General features: G+C 50.0%; 1 protein-coding gene across 1 annotated transcript; it reads right to left on the bottom strand.

The window, feature by feature from the left end:
• Positions 1-392: 392 nt before the first annotated feature.
• Positions 393-13,465, bottom strand: LOC146431086 (histidine--tRNA ligase, cytoplasmic). Its single transcript, XM_085073330.1, has 13 exons — positions 13,333-13,465; positions 12,550-12,639; positions 10,758-10,877; positions 10,485-10,580; positions 9,714-9,839; positions 7,615-7,722; positions 5,842-5,940; positions 4,875-4,968; positions 4,612-4,739; positions 4,285-4,527; positions 3,015-3,131; positions 1,603-1,749; positions 393-898 (listed from the first exon to the last, which is right to left on the bottom strand). Exons 1-13 carry the CDS (start codon positions 13,408-13,410, stop codon positions 839-841), a joined length of 1,506 nt encoding a protein of 501 aa, XP_084929456.1. The 5' UTR covers positions 13,411-13,465; the 3' UTR covers positions 393-838.
• Positions 13,466-13,476: the final 11 nt, after the last annotated feature.

Below are 13,476 nucleotides of genomic sequence, written 5' to 3'. Positions count from 1 at the left end.
ACGTGTAGAGCAAGTGGTTGCAGAAGATGCCTATATACTACATATCTTCAGGAAAGCTAAGTAACACATTAAAAAAATTCCATTCTTCTATTTGTGGTTGTCCACAGGCATAGATATGAATAATAACAAAGGAATAATCAGTTAACTCAGAAGTGGAAAGGGAAATGAAGGCTTCAAGGAGTGTTTTCCTGAATATACTATCAAATTTGGATGCCCTCAGGTGGATGCTTGGCTCTGTACCTGGCCCAGCAGTCAGTAGCACCAGGGGTATCCAGAGGGAGGAGGAAACATCAGGGCTGCACAAATATCTACAGTGACCTTTAGAAAACAGCTCTGGCTTAACGAGGCAGGTGAGCAAATCCCTGCCCCGAGCAGCAAGCAGAGACAGGAGCCACAGGAGAGGACAGACAGATTTATTATGTTTCTGGGAGCAGTGCCATTATATTTTGCTGGGGATAAGGTCACCCCCCTGCAGCCAGAGCAGAAAGATGGGGCAGGATGGTTATTCAAAGTGACAGGAACAAGAAGCTGTAGCCAAACCCCCAGGATCTGCTGCCAACATAGGGCTCCATGGGTTGCAGCAGACACGTGGGCAGCATCTGCCAGAGCCACTTCCACAATATCTTTCCAGCAACATTCTCAACGGCCAGGGCATGGCGCAGGAGTCAGTGTAGCCTCTTTGCTCCCGACAGGGAAGGGAGGGCATAAGACAAGAATAAATACAGCTTTCAAAGTCACCCCAACACCCTACCCACTGCTGCAGAGTGTGGTGAAGGCATTTACAGAAGGAAATATGTCAGCCAGAATCCAACAAAGGAGTAGATATGTCCGAAGGGGTTTAACACTGACTCGTTCGTATCCTGATTTCCTCCACCAGGCTCTCCCTGCGAACACTGACCTGCACGGGGGGAGGAAAAAGTTGCTTCAATAGAACTCCAGCAGCTTGACACGTCACTACAGTCATGGCCCTGTGTCTTAGGGGGTCACAGCAAGGTGTCAGCAGTCCCTCTAGAGGGATCAAGTGGGCTGCAGCAGCCACAGAGCTGAACCTGTACGAGCAGGCACCTGCCAGCAACCCCAATAAGCCCTCTCCTGCACAATGGTTGTGAGAATGATGCTCTTCCCATTGGTTTCCTTTTAGTTCCAAAGCCACTGATCTAGGTGATCTATGCAGTGATCTAGCCAATGACCTATGTGCTGATTCCAGCACCACCTGCTCTGGGAATTTGTCCTGAGATAACAGGCACAGAGCAGCCCCGCAGCTCACAGCTAACCACGTTCTGTTCAGTCTCACTCATTCCAAGAGGGCACCTCCAGGACTTTCATCAATGGTCCCATGTCATGGACTGAAAGCATGAGCAGCCATGTAGGCCACTGAATCACCCCTCCAGGCTTCTGAACCAAGGAGTTCAAGGAGCCCACACAACGGGAAACTCTCCAGAGCTAGAGACAACAGTATTTCACAGCTCCAGGAAGCTGCATGGAGAAAGGAACTGGAATATGAGGTGTTACAGAAGTTGTTGGGAAGACCACTTGGTCTGGAAGACTGGGCTGAAGGGTCACATAGCCAACCCCACCATGGCAAGCTGCCACAGGCCATACCTCCTCCCTGGTTGCCACGATCCGCAGCTTGATGACTCCGTCTTTGAGCTCCTGCTCACCCACAATGGCGACAAGAGGGATGCCTGTCTCCTCACAGTACTGCAGCTGATTCAGCAGCTTGGGGTTCTTCTTGTACAGCATCTCTGCCTGGGAGAAAGCCAGAGCACACCACCATCATAAACCGGGATGTTTCAACTGGACCCCTTCAACCAGGCGCTGCTGGGGCAGTCTGGTGAGGTTGTGTGGTGGGGAGAGGATGGACTCATGGAGAAGGCTGGGCACCAGGTTCAACAAGGCAAGGTGCTGGGTCCTGCATATGGACCACAAAACACCATGAAATGCTCCAGACTGGGTGCAGAGTGGCTGAAAAGTGCCTCATGGAAAAGGACCTTGGGGTGCTGGTTGACAAATGACTGAACAAAAAGCTCAGGTGTATCCAAGTGGGCAAGAAGGCACCTGACTTGTAGCAGCTTTAGAGTGTCCACCAGGACCAGGGCAGTGACAGTCCCCCTGTGCTGGGCACTGGTGAGGCCACACCTCAAATCCCACATCCAGTTCTGGGCCCCTCATGGCAGAAAGACTCTGAGGGCTGAAGGATGTCCAGACAGGCAAAGAGAGCTGGGGAAAGGTCTGGAGAATGAGCCTGATAAGGAGCAGCTGGGGAAACTGGGAGGACTCAGCTTGGAAAAAAGGAGGCTCAGGGGAAACCTTCCCACTCTCCACAACTCCCTGACAGGAGGGTGGAACCAGGGTGGGTTCAGGCTCTTCACCCAAGTAACAAAGGACAGGACAAGAGGAAATGGCCTCAAGTAGAGCCAGGGGAGGCTGAGGCATTGGCACAGGCTGCCCAAGGCAGTGGTAGAACCACCATGCCTGGAGCAGACATGCAGATGTGGCACTTGGGGACATGGTTTCATGGTGGCTGCGGCAGCGCTGGGTGAATGGTTGGACTCAATGGCATCAAGGGCTCTTTCCAACCTACATGATTCTAGGATTATCCCAACAACACAGCTCAAAGGTAGTCACAAGACATTGCTTATCCTGGGAATCACCAGGCCATTAACCCTAGTCCATGTCACCTGGGCTGTCCCTACAGGGCCAGGAGCCTAGCAGAGCACCCAGGCATTCCTCTCCCCTCACTGGCTGCAGAAGGGAGGGACCAGGGCCCTACTGCCTCCTTTGGGAATCTGTCCTGAAAAAAGGCATAGAGCAGCTAACCAAGTCCTGCTGCCCAGCCCTTCCTGGAAAGCCCATGATTTGGGACACTGGGAAAAGGAAAGCTCCATTCAGGAAGGCAGTCTGCTCCCCATCTGCTCCCTGTAACTTCTTCCAAAAGCAAAGCCAGATCTGATCCATTCCTGGCACAGACAGTGAACCAGGCAGCTCTTGACTTTGCCATCACCCAGTCATACCTTGATTCCAGCATCCCACAGTTCGGAGATGAGCTTCAGTCGCTCTTCAAGGAGCTTCTTTTGGGCAGAAGCCACCAGCACCTGTGTCTCTGTTGTCCTGATCTTTTCCTCAGAGGCCTAGAGAGGGAACAAAACTCCAAAGATGACACAAACATACCAAGATACCTGAGATTCTATGAGCAGGAAGGGTCATCACTCAGCTCTGTCAATCTAGTTGTGAACAGGACTGGGCTCAGAAGGATCAACAGCATAAACTCGGAGTCAGGGAGGTCCAACAGACCCCATCCTAGAGCAGAATCTCATTTTCTGCAGCTGTTCCATGATGGGTGCTTAACAGAGTTTCTCTCCTGTTTCTCCACACCCAAAGGCCTCCTAAATACCTGCTCCAAGCAGCTTAGGAGCAGCATGCCCAGGAGAAGGTGGACACAGTCCTGCTCTACAGCTGAGCTGACACCTATGGGGTTAAACAGCAGCAAGCTGAGATGTTCCACCAGCCCCTGTGACAGATGCTGGATACTCCAAGTGGCATTTTCCCACTGCCTCCCAGAAGGGAGAAGCCTTTAAAAGGTCACCTGCAAAAGAACAAACCTGGCCAGGACTCAAGGTGGTGGGGGAGGAATTCAGTTTTTATTTAGAAATTACAGTTGTGTCTGACTGCCAAGGGAGAACCAACACCAGACTTCTGGGGGAGTGGAACATGTGGCCATATTTTGGGAGCTTACAAAGACCTATTTAACACCTATCGATTGGGATGGAGAACAGTACAACTTTGAGGAGGGGGAAAAGGAAAGAGCTTTCTGGGAAATCCCTAGAGGCACTGCACTTCCTGCCCTGGAGTATGTAATCCCTGTCTGATCTCCCATACTGCCATACACAAGACAAACAGATGTGTGAGGCTGCTGCCTCCCCTGCAGAACAATGCTGCCTCGCCAAGGAGGACGAGAACTCATATGGATGCCTAATGCAGTGGGGAACAACACTAAGATACCTGCCCTGCATACTTCATACTGCTAGGGATTTAAGTGCCCCCTCCAGCTGCAGAAGCCATGTCTGAGGGCTGTGGGAAGAAGGGTCTTATCTTCAGTGGGAGCCCCAAATATCATCTGCCAGGCCAGGGAGAATTGGAGTTAATATCCTGCTTCTGAGTCCTGGTGCAAAGCACAACAGAGGCCTGGCTGGCTTCTCCAAAGGCTGGAGCAAGGAACACTCACTCCAGCATCTGCTGGAGTGAGGGATTAACCATGCTTAGCTGAGCATCAAAGGAACCTACCTCCAGTCTCTGTTCCAGGATGGAGAAGATTCGCTCAATCCCAATGCTGACCCCCACACACGGCACCTTCCGGCCCTTGGGATCAAACATCCCCACCAGCCCGTCATAGCGACCACCTCCAGCCACGCTCCCAACGCTGACCGGCTCCTCCACGTGCTCCTTCTCCTGATGCAGCAGCACAGCCTCAAAGATCACCCCCGTGTAATAGTCCAGGCCCCTGGCCAGGCTCAGGTCAAAGGAGATCTGCAGGCCACAAGGGCAGCTCCATCACTGGGTGCTCAGGAGCCCACAAAGGCAGCACCCCCTCCTGTCCCCACACCTCCTCACCTTCCCTGTGATGCCAAACAACGTCAGGTACTCAAACAGCAGCTTCATGTCCCCCAGCCCCTCCTTGGCCAACTTGTTCTGGGACAGCTTTGGGTCCTGGAGAAGTTGCTCAATCAGGTCAAGCCCACCTGTGGGAACCAGCCATGCCTCAGTGTGCCAGGGCAGCAGCACCTGCCACAGCAACCCAGCCAGCTGTGTGTGTGCCCTGTACCCTCTGTCCCCAACCCAGAACAAGGCCAAGGGCTTCACCCCACAGTGCTTACCATGGAGCTGGACATACTCCCCGATGCGATCTGCAGCCTCAGGAGAGAGACCCTTCTCTCCCACCATCTCACTCCTCACTTCTTCCCATGGCACCTGTGAGGAAAGACAAGTACATCAGCCACTGCACCAGGGACACAGGCCCTCCTCTGCATGGCAGAATCCCATCACCATAGTTAGAAGGTGCATGAGAGAAGTAGCAGCTCTCAGAGCACAGTCATGTGTGTATAACTCCATTTCTTGTACCTCTGCACAGCCTGTTTTTATGCCAACCCTACAAAAATACTTTCAGTTTGATTTCTGGCCAGAATCGAACATCAGCTCTGTATACGATGATTTTGTCAGCCTACTCACCAGGTGATTTCCATTTTGCTCTGCCCTCTCACCTGCAAAGTGTCTTACACACTACTACACACTGTCACTTATAACTGCACTGCTCTACTCCTCTATTCTCACAGACACTTCATGCTTACATCACACTCCCCTTGTACCTGAAGTCTGAAATTTAAGTAAGGTTTGACTGGATGATCTCTCAAAATCCCTTCCAATCTGGGCTGTTCTATAATTCCGGGACACAATTGTAATTCCTCACATCACCTGACTAAACCTGATGCATTCAAAAAGGTTTTTCAATGCCCTAGCCCAGTTTGGTGCAGGTTTGCATGAGCCAGGTTCATAAGCAGCAACACCTTAAGCAGGTAAAGGTTTGGGGTGTTGAACCTCCCATGTGGAGAGCACTTTCCCCCACCAACCTTTCCTTTTATCAGGACCTCATGGGATACTAGAGAAAAAAAACAGAGGATCCACTTTTCCTATATGAATGCTGTGTCCTGCCATGTACCCCCTCCAGGGAAAGGTGGGAACAACAACTCGATGTTTATTGGCATTTTCCAGCCAATCCTCATGGACCATGGTTCATTCACTGAGACTCCAGGAGCAGCAGTTGCAGCCTGGGGCTCCAGCCCATACCTTATCCAGCTTGTCAACGCTGGAGCAGATGGTTCGGAATTTGCTGTCTGGGACGCCACAGACTGCAAACATCCCATCCAGGATGCGCCGGTCATTGACCTGGGGAAAAGGGAGCAGCCCATCAGGAATTATGAACCCAAACAGATGCTTCAGCAGTGTTCTGTTTCTTTCCCCTGTAGTTTCAAGCATGGAAGAGAAAAAAGGAGATGTCTGCCAAAGGGTTTTTTTTACTATTTGCAATTTGTTTTTCCCATTCTTGGGGAGCTTCCCAGAGCAGACCAAATAGCACAACTGACATCTACCATGTCTGGGCAGAGCCATCACATTTCCTTCCAGATCCACAGACATCTCATGCAACAGAGAAAAAAGCCCCATCAAGGGCCTATGAGTCTTCTCATGTGGAGATGTGAAAACAGCTCAGGAACAAACCAGAGCAAAGGAGATGAATTCAGGGCATCAGCCTGCACTCTCAGCATAAAAGCAAAGGGACATCTGACTATGTTAAAGCTTTACTGTGGATTTATTCTTTTATGATAGTATACTGAATTCTGTAGTTTAATTATGCTCTGTAAGAGTACATAATTGAGGCCAAAGGCTCAGCTGGCTTCAACATTTCCATGGGTAGTGAGAACATCTACAGTTAGTCAGAAGCAAAGAAACCGCATAGGAATTTGGAATCCTCCAGCACTGACATGAACCAGGAAGTGCCTTGTGTGAAACAAGAATAACCACAGGCAGGTTATTCTGTTGCTCCCCACTGCAGGAGTGTCTTCATCCTCAAAGGCACCACTTTCACCACTGCCCAAACACCCAGTTCCTTCATCTCATCCCAGACAGGTTCAAGAGGGGGTACCTGTCCCCTGCCCCTTGTGTCTGCAACAGGAACACAACATCCAGCCTGCAGTGCTCACCTCCCCTCAGTGCCCAGCAATGGCCCAGCTCTGGGTCCCTCATAGATCCCACCACCCTCCTGTGCACTGAGCACTCCTACCCACCTGCTTTCCTGTTCCTGTGTATCCTTCCTATCCTGCCTCACTTACACATTGAGCACCATTTGCTGCCATCCCAAGGGAACAGAGGTGTCTGGAAGCAAATAGCAAGCTCAGCCTACAGAAGGGCAGAACTCTTGCTCTAGACATGCTTCAGCTCCAGAAAGTACTAGGTGGAAAGGCAGGAGTCTGCAGACAACACCCCACACAATGAGCAGATGCCCATGCTAAGCAGACATCAGGAGCTGTGATAAGGGCAGGAATCCTGGACCAGAGACTGTTTTACTGTAGGCAGTGAATATGACAATTACCTGCTTAGACAGACATTAGGAAGAATTTCTTTATTACACAGGTGGTGATGCCCTGGCACAGATTGTCCAGAGAAGCTGTGACTGCACCATTCCTGTAAGTGTTCAAGGCCAGGCTGGACAGAGCTTGGTCTAGTGGAAGGTGTCCCTGCCCATGGTAGGGTAATGGAACTGGACTATATTTAAGGTCCCTTCCAACCCAGATCATTCTATTATTCTATTTGGCAGTTGGAATTTTGCAAGGGACTGTGGTTAGCTCTGGAGAGAACACTGTCAACTGCAGCCTCAGGAAAACTCCTGGCATTCCCAACTCAAGGCAAGTCCAAGTGCAGGTCCAATCTTTGGCACAAGGAGGAAGAAAGGAAGGACAAACTCCTGGATAAGGCTTAAGAGTGGGAACAGGTGCTACTGTGTAAAACCACAGGAACAATGACCACTGCTTCCCACTGTAGCACAGAGAACCCACCCAGTCTCACCTTGATGACAAAGTCCCCAAGCTGTAGGTCACTCAGGATCTCATGCACAATCTTCAGGCACTCAGCATCAGGAATCATTGGGTCAAACTGCCCAGCAATGTCAAAGTCCTGGGGGCAGAAGAAAAGACAGTGAGCAATTCAGCACTACAGCATGGCTGCAGCAAAATAGCTTCAACTGCTGGTAACAGCAGCTTCTGTACAAAAACCAACATAATCAGGATGTGAGGATGCACTACCCCTTACAGACTGGATCCAGAAGGGACAGAATGTGGGTTAGGTCCTCTACCATGGAAGGCAGCAGTACTCTCATGTCCACTGCATTTCAAAGAGTCTGTACACTGTGACCTGCTCCCCTGACCCACCAGTTGCTGTGTGACACTGAAACAGAAACCTTCAAAAAATAACTGAAAGGAGGAGGACCAGCAGTAAATAAATAGAACAAAAAACCAGAAAGAGGAGGAAAAAAACTACTTCTCATTTGCTATGACCTAAATGCCAAACGTTTCACCTTGATTCCTAGAATGCTTTTTTTCATACACACACCAATCAAGTTAATGATTAGGGAAGACAACAGAAGCAAAACCAAAGTTTCAGCTGCTAACACAGAAAGAATCAGGAAGCCTGAGTGGTCCCCACGAGACATTACCAGATGAACTAGCATAGAAGAACCAAAGCTCAACATCAAGATGCTTTAATAGGCTGGTATCCCATAATTGGAAACAACATCAGTGTTCAGAGAGGAATAAAAAACAGAAGCTACAAGACAGCCCTTCTTCAACTCCTATTTAGGAATCCCCAAATGCAAAGTCTTCAGTGAGATTCTGGGTACAAGAATAATTTTCATTATGTGGATATATTTCAACGGGGCTTCACCAAGCTCTCAAAATAAACTGGGGCATTGGAAGAAGAAAGAGATCAGATCACATAGTTAATTCCTGATCAGCTGAATCCAAAAAGGGCTGATGCAATCCCTGGGAAAGTTTCATGAGGAAGTACAGGAAGTGCACAGGAAGTGCACAGAAAGTCAGGAAAGTGCTGATACCATTATAAATAGCACAGATTAAATCTCACTGAAAAAAACAGGGGCTGGTGAATCACATTGAACAAAAGATGTGAAAAAAGCTCCTAGGCTGAGAAAGGAACGAAAATATCTCCAAGCAGAGAAGGTAACACAGGTAACAGAACTTGATTTAGGTGGACTAAGGAAATGAAGATTTCTCTAAACATTTCCCAAATGTTTACCTGGGAAAGGGGAAGAATACATACCAAGGGATGACAGCTACTGTTCAAAGAGCTGATCTCTTTAAAGGAGAGGAAGGAAACAATCAGATACAAATAAGTTTAGCCGGGATATTAGAAGACCATTTCTAGCTATCCTAGGAGTGAGACCTTGGAGTAGGAGATGAGACAGGAGGCAATGACTCAAAGTCATCTGGAAAAGGGAATCACCAAGCCAAAGCTGTAAGGTATTCCCAGGGGTTGTATAATGAAGTAGGAAAATTCTCAAACAAAAAATTATTTGCAATATGAACCCCTGGGGACTGTGTCAGCACAGCAGAGCAAAGCTGTTCCTTGGGGCTACCACGAGAGAGCCACAATGGAAATTGCTTTGCTATTTGTTCTGCAATTTGGCCTCTGGGTTCTTCCTTCCTTTGAAGTTAAAACTGGCCAAACATGGCATGGAAGTAGTGTACAGCCTTGTCTGGTTTGTGTGTCTTGCTAACACACCAAGAACTGAACTATTGCCAGATTTGGGATCAGAAGGAAATTCTTCCCCTCCACCCATCCGGCAGGCACTGTGGAATAGAGCAAGGAGCCGTCCTCCCATACAGAGCAAAGGAGGTGATACCTGGGGCCTCTGTGACAAAGATCCTCACCATACCAGCAACAAGTCACAGCTGACACACACACTCTCCAGCTATTTTTCCACACTCATAAAGACACACTAAGGAGAAAATCAGCGGATTTCAGAGCTTTCCACAGCCACAGGGAAGGGTAACACAGCATTCAATCCTGTATTTTGACACTGCTACTTGCCCATAGGTGCTGCCCAACCCACAGCCTGACTCGGCAGTGTCCTTATCCACAGCCAAACTCACACACTGGTAGAACTCGCGGTAGCGGCCCCTGGTCATGGCCGGGTTGTCCCTCCTGTACACCTTGGCAATGTGGTAGCGTTTGATGTTGGTGATCTTGTTCATCGCCAGATAGCGAGCAAAGGGCACCTGAGACAGAGAGTTAAGGATGGGAACAAGAAGGGATCATCCTCTCCAGTTATCAGTCACAGGCAGTGCTGGGTCCTCATTGTCTCCCCACCCAGCACCCATGGGGCAAAGCACTGCTAAGACACAGCTGGACTTATCACAGCTCCCCAGGGTCTCCACACAGGCTGCCTTTAAGTGTCTCTTCTTCCAGCAGCACTTAGGCTGGATCTCAGCCTCATGTGGGTGGTGTACTTCAGCAGCCTGATCTGGGAACCCTGCTTGGGAGAAACCACACTCAGTGGTTACTCCTTACTTCCACACACATGAGGCATGAAGCTGTGTCAGGGGATGGTCAAGCTGGATATTAGGAAAAGATATCCTAATATCTAATATATGCTCTCAGGCACATGGTTGGAGCGTCCCGTGCAGGGTAAGGAGTTGGACTCAATGATCCTTGGGGTCACTTCCAACTCAGGATATTCCACAATTCTAAGCATTTGTTCACCAAACAGAAACAATGCACAGTAAATAACAAAGCAAGGGTTCTGCACCCACTGAACCACACTGCCTTCTCACACTCTCCCTGTCAGTTTGGGGTCATGCCTCCCCCCACTGCCTCAAAAGGAGGACAGGAAAGGCCCCTCAGCACCAGCTGTGGCAGGATACTGTCAGGTCATAGCGCAAGGACAGCAGCTCTCCTCCTTGATCTTTCAGATCATAGATGAGCTTCGAGTCTTCACCATATTTCCCTGTCAGTGTCTCCTACAACAAAACAACACACAATCAGCATCTTCAGTGACAGAGGATCAGCCCTAGAACACACAGAAAACAAGGAGAGAAAGGGAGAATGCCTAAGAATGGAAGGAGAAAACTAAACCCTCAACACTTTCAACTGCAGGATCCTCACTGGCTCAGCCAACCTGCTGTGTGCTCACCCACCTTCAGCTCGAACACCGGAGTGTCAATGACTTCTGCTCCATGGCGCTTGAAGCATGAGATGATGGCATTGAAGACCCTCTCACGGATGGCCATTTGCTTGGGGCCATAGTCCCGTGTGCCCTGGGGCAAGGGAAAAAGAGCAAAGGACACTTTGGGTTAGAGGCATGAAGTGAGAAAGATGCAGAAGTAATATGAAGAAGCTGCCATACTGCTAAGAAAGCCAGAAAGACCAGGTCCAGACACCAGATACTGGTAAAAAGCAGCATGTAAAACATTGGAAAAGATCAGAACACAGTTCAGACAGAGTTTGCCATGGTCTGCAGAGCGAAACCCAAGTCAAGAGTCTCACAATACAGGAAACAAAAGTTAAAATAGATCCAACAATCAGAGTTCAGTGCTTTTGAGCCAGATAGTGCAGCCAGGACCTGTCTACAGCTCTGATTCAGGCCTGTTAGCCAGATCCCTGCCCAATGAGCTGCCCCAAAGATGGAAATAGAGGACAGACATGCTCCAAAGCTGGGGAAAAAACAGTATTCCTGAAATTTCCAAACATAAAGAAAAATCAACTTCCAAAATACAACACCTGCGACATGTCTGTCTATGATTCAGAGGGGTATGCTCCCTTTGCATTTATTTGATGTTAAGTACCACTGAATTATTTCAATGACTACCTTTACACTCTCAGCAACGTACAAACCATTTTTAATTAGCTAGACCTCCAACTTTCACTTTCTAAGGCCTGGGAGTTAGACAGGATAAAGCAGAGACCAGGCACTTCTAGCCACCCCATCCATAGGTCAGTCAGGTGGGCTTCAGCTGCCATTGACAAGCCTGAGGTGGGCTGGAAACCCAGTTGTGTTTCTCTGGCACTCACAGAGCTGCAAAATCCCCTTCTCCACACTTTTAAACAGTTCCACTTCCCAGAAGTCACATCACAATTACATTTAACAAAACATGTCATCCAGGAAATAGACGAAGGAGATAGTTTTGAGACATTCAGATATTTGGAAGAAATTCTTCCCTGTAAAGTTGCCCAGAGAAGGTGTGGCTGCCTCATTCCTGGAGGTGGTCAAGGCCAGGCTGGACGAGGCATAGAGCAACCTGGTCTAGTAAAATGGGACCCTGCCCATGGCAGGGGGTGGAACGAGATGAGTTTAAGGTCCTTCCAACCCAAACCATTCAGTGTTTCTATGATCTCCTATGTCAGTGACATCACCACAGCCTGGTTTGTTTGTGAGCAATATTCATAACTGTCTCCACACCACAGCATGTAAGTAGCTGCCAGTAAGGAAACATTCATGTTACAAAGTATTTCAGCAGAAAGTGCATTATGGACACTATTCTTAGGGGTCTGGAGACTAAAAAACTACTTGTGAAAGAAGGGTCTTTCCACAAGAGGACAAAGAAATGTCAGCAGCTGGCCAGACCTGCTCAGTAAATGGGATTACTCAGCCCCTTAGACTAAGGGCAGATATGAGACCTCTCACACAGGGCAGCTTCAACAAAGCTTGATTAAAAGGGAATTTCAATTCCTGACCACACCAGCGGTGGTTGGAATATCACAGAAGCACAAGGAAGTCTCTAAGGTGGTACAAATCTGGGCTGAATTCTGTCAGGGAATGTCTTCATCCCTCCTCCTCCTGCTGCTAAAAGCGAAAGGGAAACAAATGTGAACAATGACGGGTGTGTCCATGCTGGAATTTTATTCACAGATGTGTGGGGAGTGCTGGACATGCTCATGGGGGGAGGACATGCATACAGAGAGGCACAGGAATGTGCTGCGGGGAGTTACCTTTGGGGTCTTGAGCACAAACTTGTGTTTCCCCTCATCTTCCCCCAGTTGTGCCTTCAACTCCAGCAGCTTTGCCACTTCCTTTGCAATCTGGGGATGGAACAAGGAGGGAGCTGGGGATAAGACCACTCCCCAGGCCCAGCCCAAAACCCTCCCCAGCAGCTTCAGGTTCAGCATTGCCAGTGCACCCAGACTCCACAACCTCAATACATCCGCTGTTGCGAGTTTCTCAGCAACCAGGAGGCCATTCCCTGCTCCTCTCCACTACGAGCACCCCTATCTCAGCAACGCAAACACCCCCACCATTCCCTGACTCCCACGACCTCCATTACCATCCACAGATATCTCCCCATTCCCATCCCCAGCACCAGCAGGTCCTGCTGCACGCACCTCAGCACTAGCAGTTTCCAGCATCCTCCTCCCAATCCTGACTCCCCAGCCATCCTTCCCTTCAATCCAACACCAGCATCACCAGTTCCCACTACGAGTCTCCCCTGCACGCTCAGCCCCTCCACCTCCCAGTCCTGCACTCCCACCCTTTCCGACACACTTCTTCCCCACGCCGCCAGCCCAGTAACCCCTACAGCAGTGCTCCCAGTTCCCCACAGCACGCAACCCACCCGCAGCCCAGCGCGGCTGTCCGCAGCTCCCCCAAGCCCCTCTTCTCCACCCCAACACCGCCCGTGCCCCACTTCTCACTCCCCGCCCCTCCCAGCACCCCGCCCCCAGTCACACTGCTGCTCCCCCAGCACCCCACTCCCAGCAATCCCCGAGCCCCTGCACCTCGCCAGGATCGCCGTTGCCCTCCTTGAGCCTCCGCACTGTCTCCGCCTGAGCCCTCACGGCTGCTTCCTCCGCCATGGCGGGTCCGCGCCCGCGCCGCGCATGCGCAATGCCCGCCCCGCCGCGCCCACGCGAGACACGGGA

The sequence above is a fragment of the Lichenostomus cassidix genome, chromosome 13 (genome assembly GCF_008360975.1).
Source record: "Lichenostomus cassidix isolate B80296 chromosome 13, HeHo_3.0, whole genome shotgun sequence".
Lineage (NCBI taxonomy): Eukaryota > Metazoa > Chordata > Aves > Passeriformes > Meliphagidae > Lichenostomus > Lichenostomus cassidix.
The sequence above is the reverse complement of the archived record's forward strand: the minus strand, read 5'-3'. Positions and strand labels throughout refer to the sequence as shown.

Bases quoted from the DNA above. Each gene is read 5' to 3' on its own strand.
- LOC146431086 (XM_085073330.1), bottom strand. From the start codon at position 13,410: ATGGCGGAGGAAGCAGCCGTGAGGGCTCAGGCGGAGACAGTGCGGAGG. The intron at 4,969-5,841 runs GTATGGGCTGGA...CTTTCCTCACAG, and splicing joins GCGTTGACAAGCTGGATAAG to GTGCCATGGGAAGAAGTGAG. The intron at 899-1,602 runs GTATGGCCTGTG...CCCCCCGTGCAG, and splicing joins TCGTGGCAACCAGGGAGGAG to GTCAGTGTTCGCAGGGAGAG.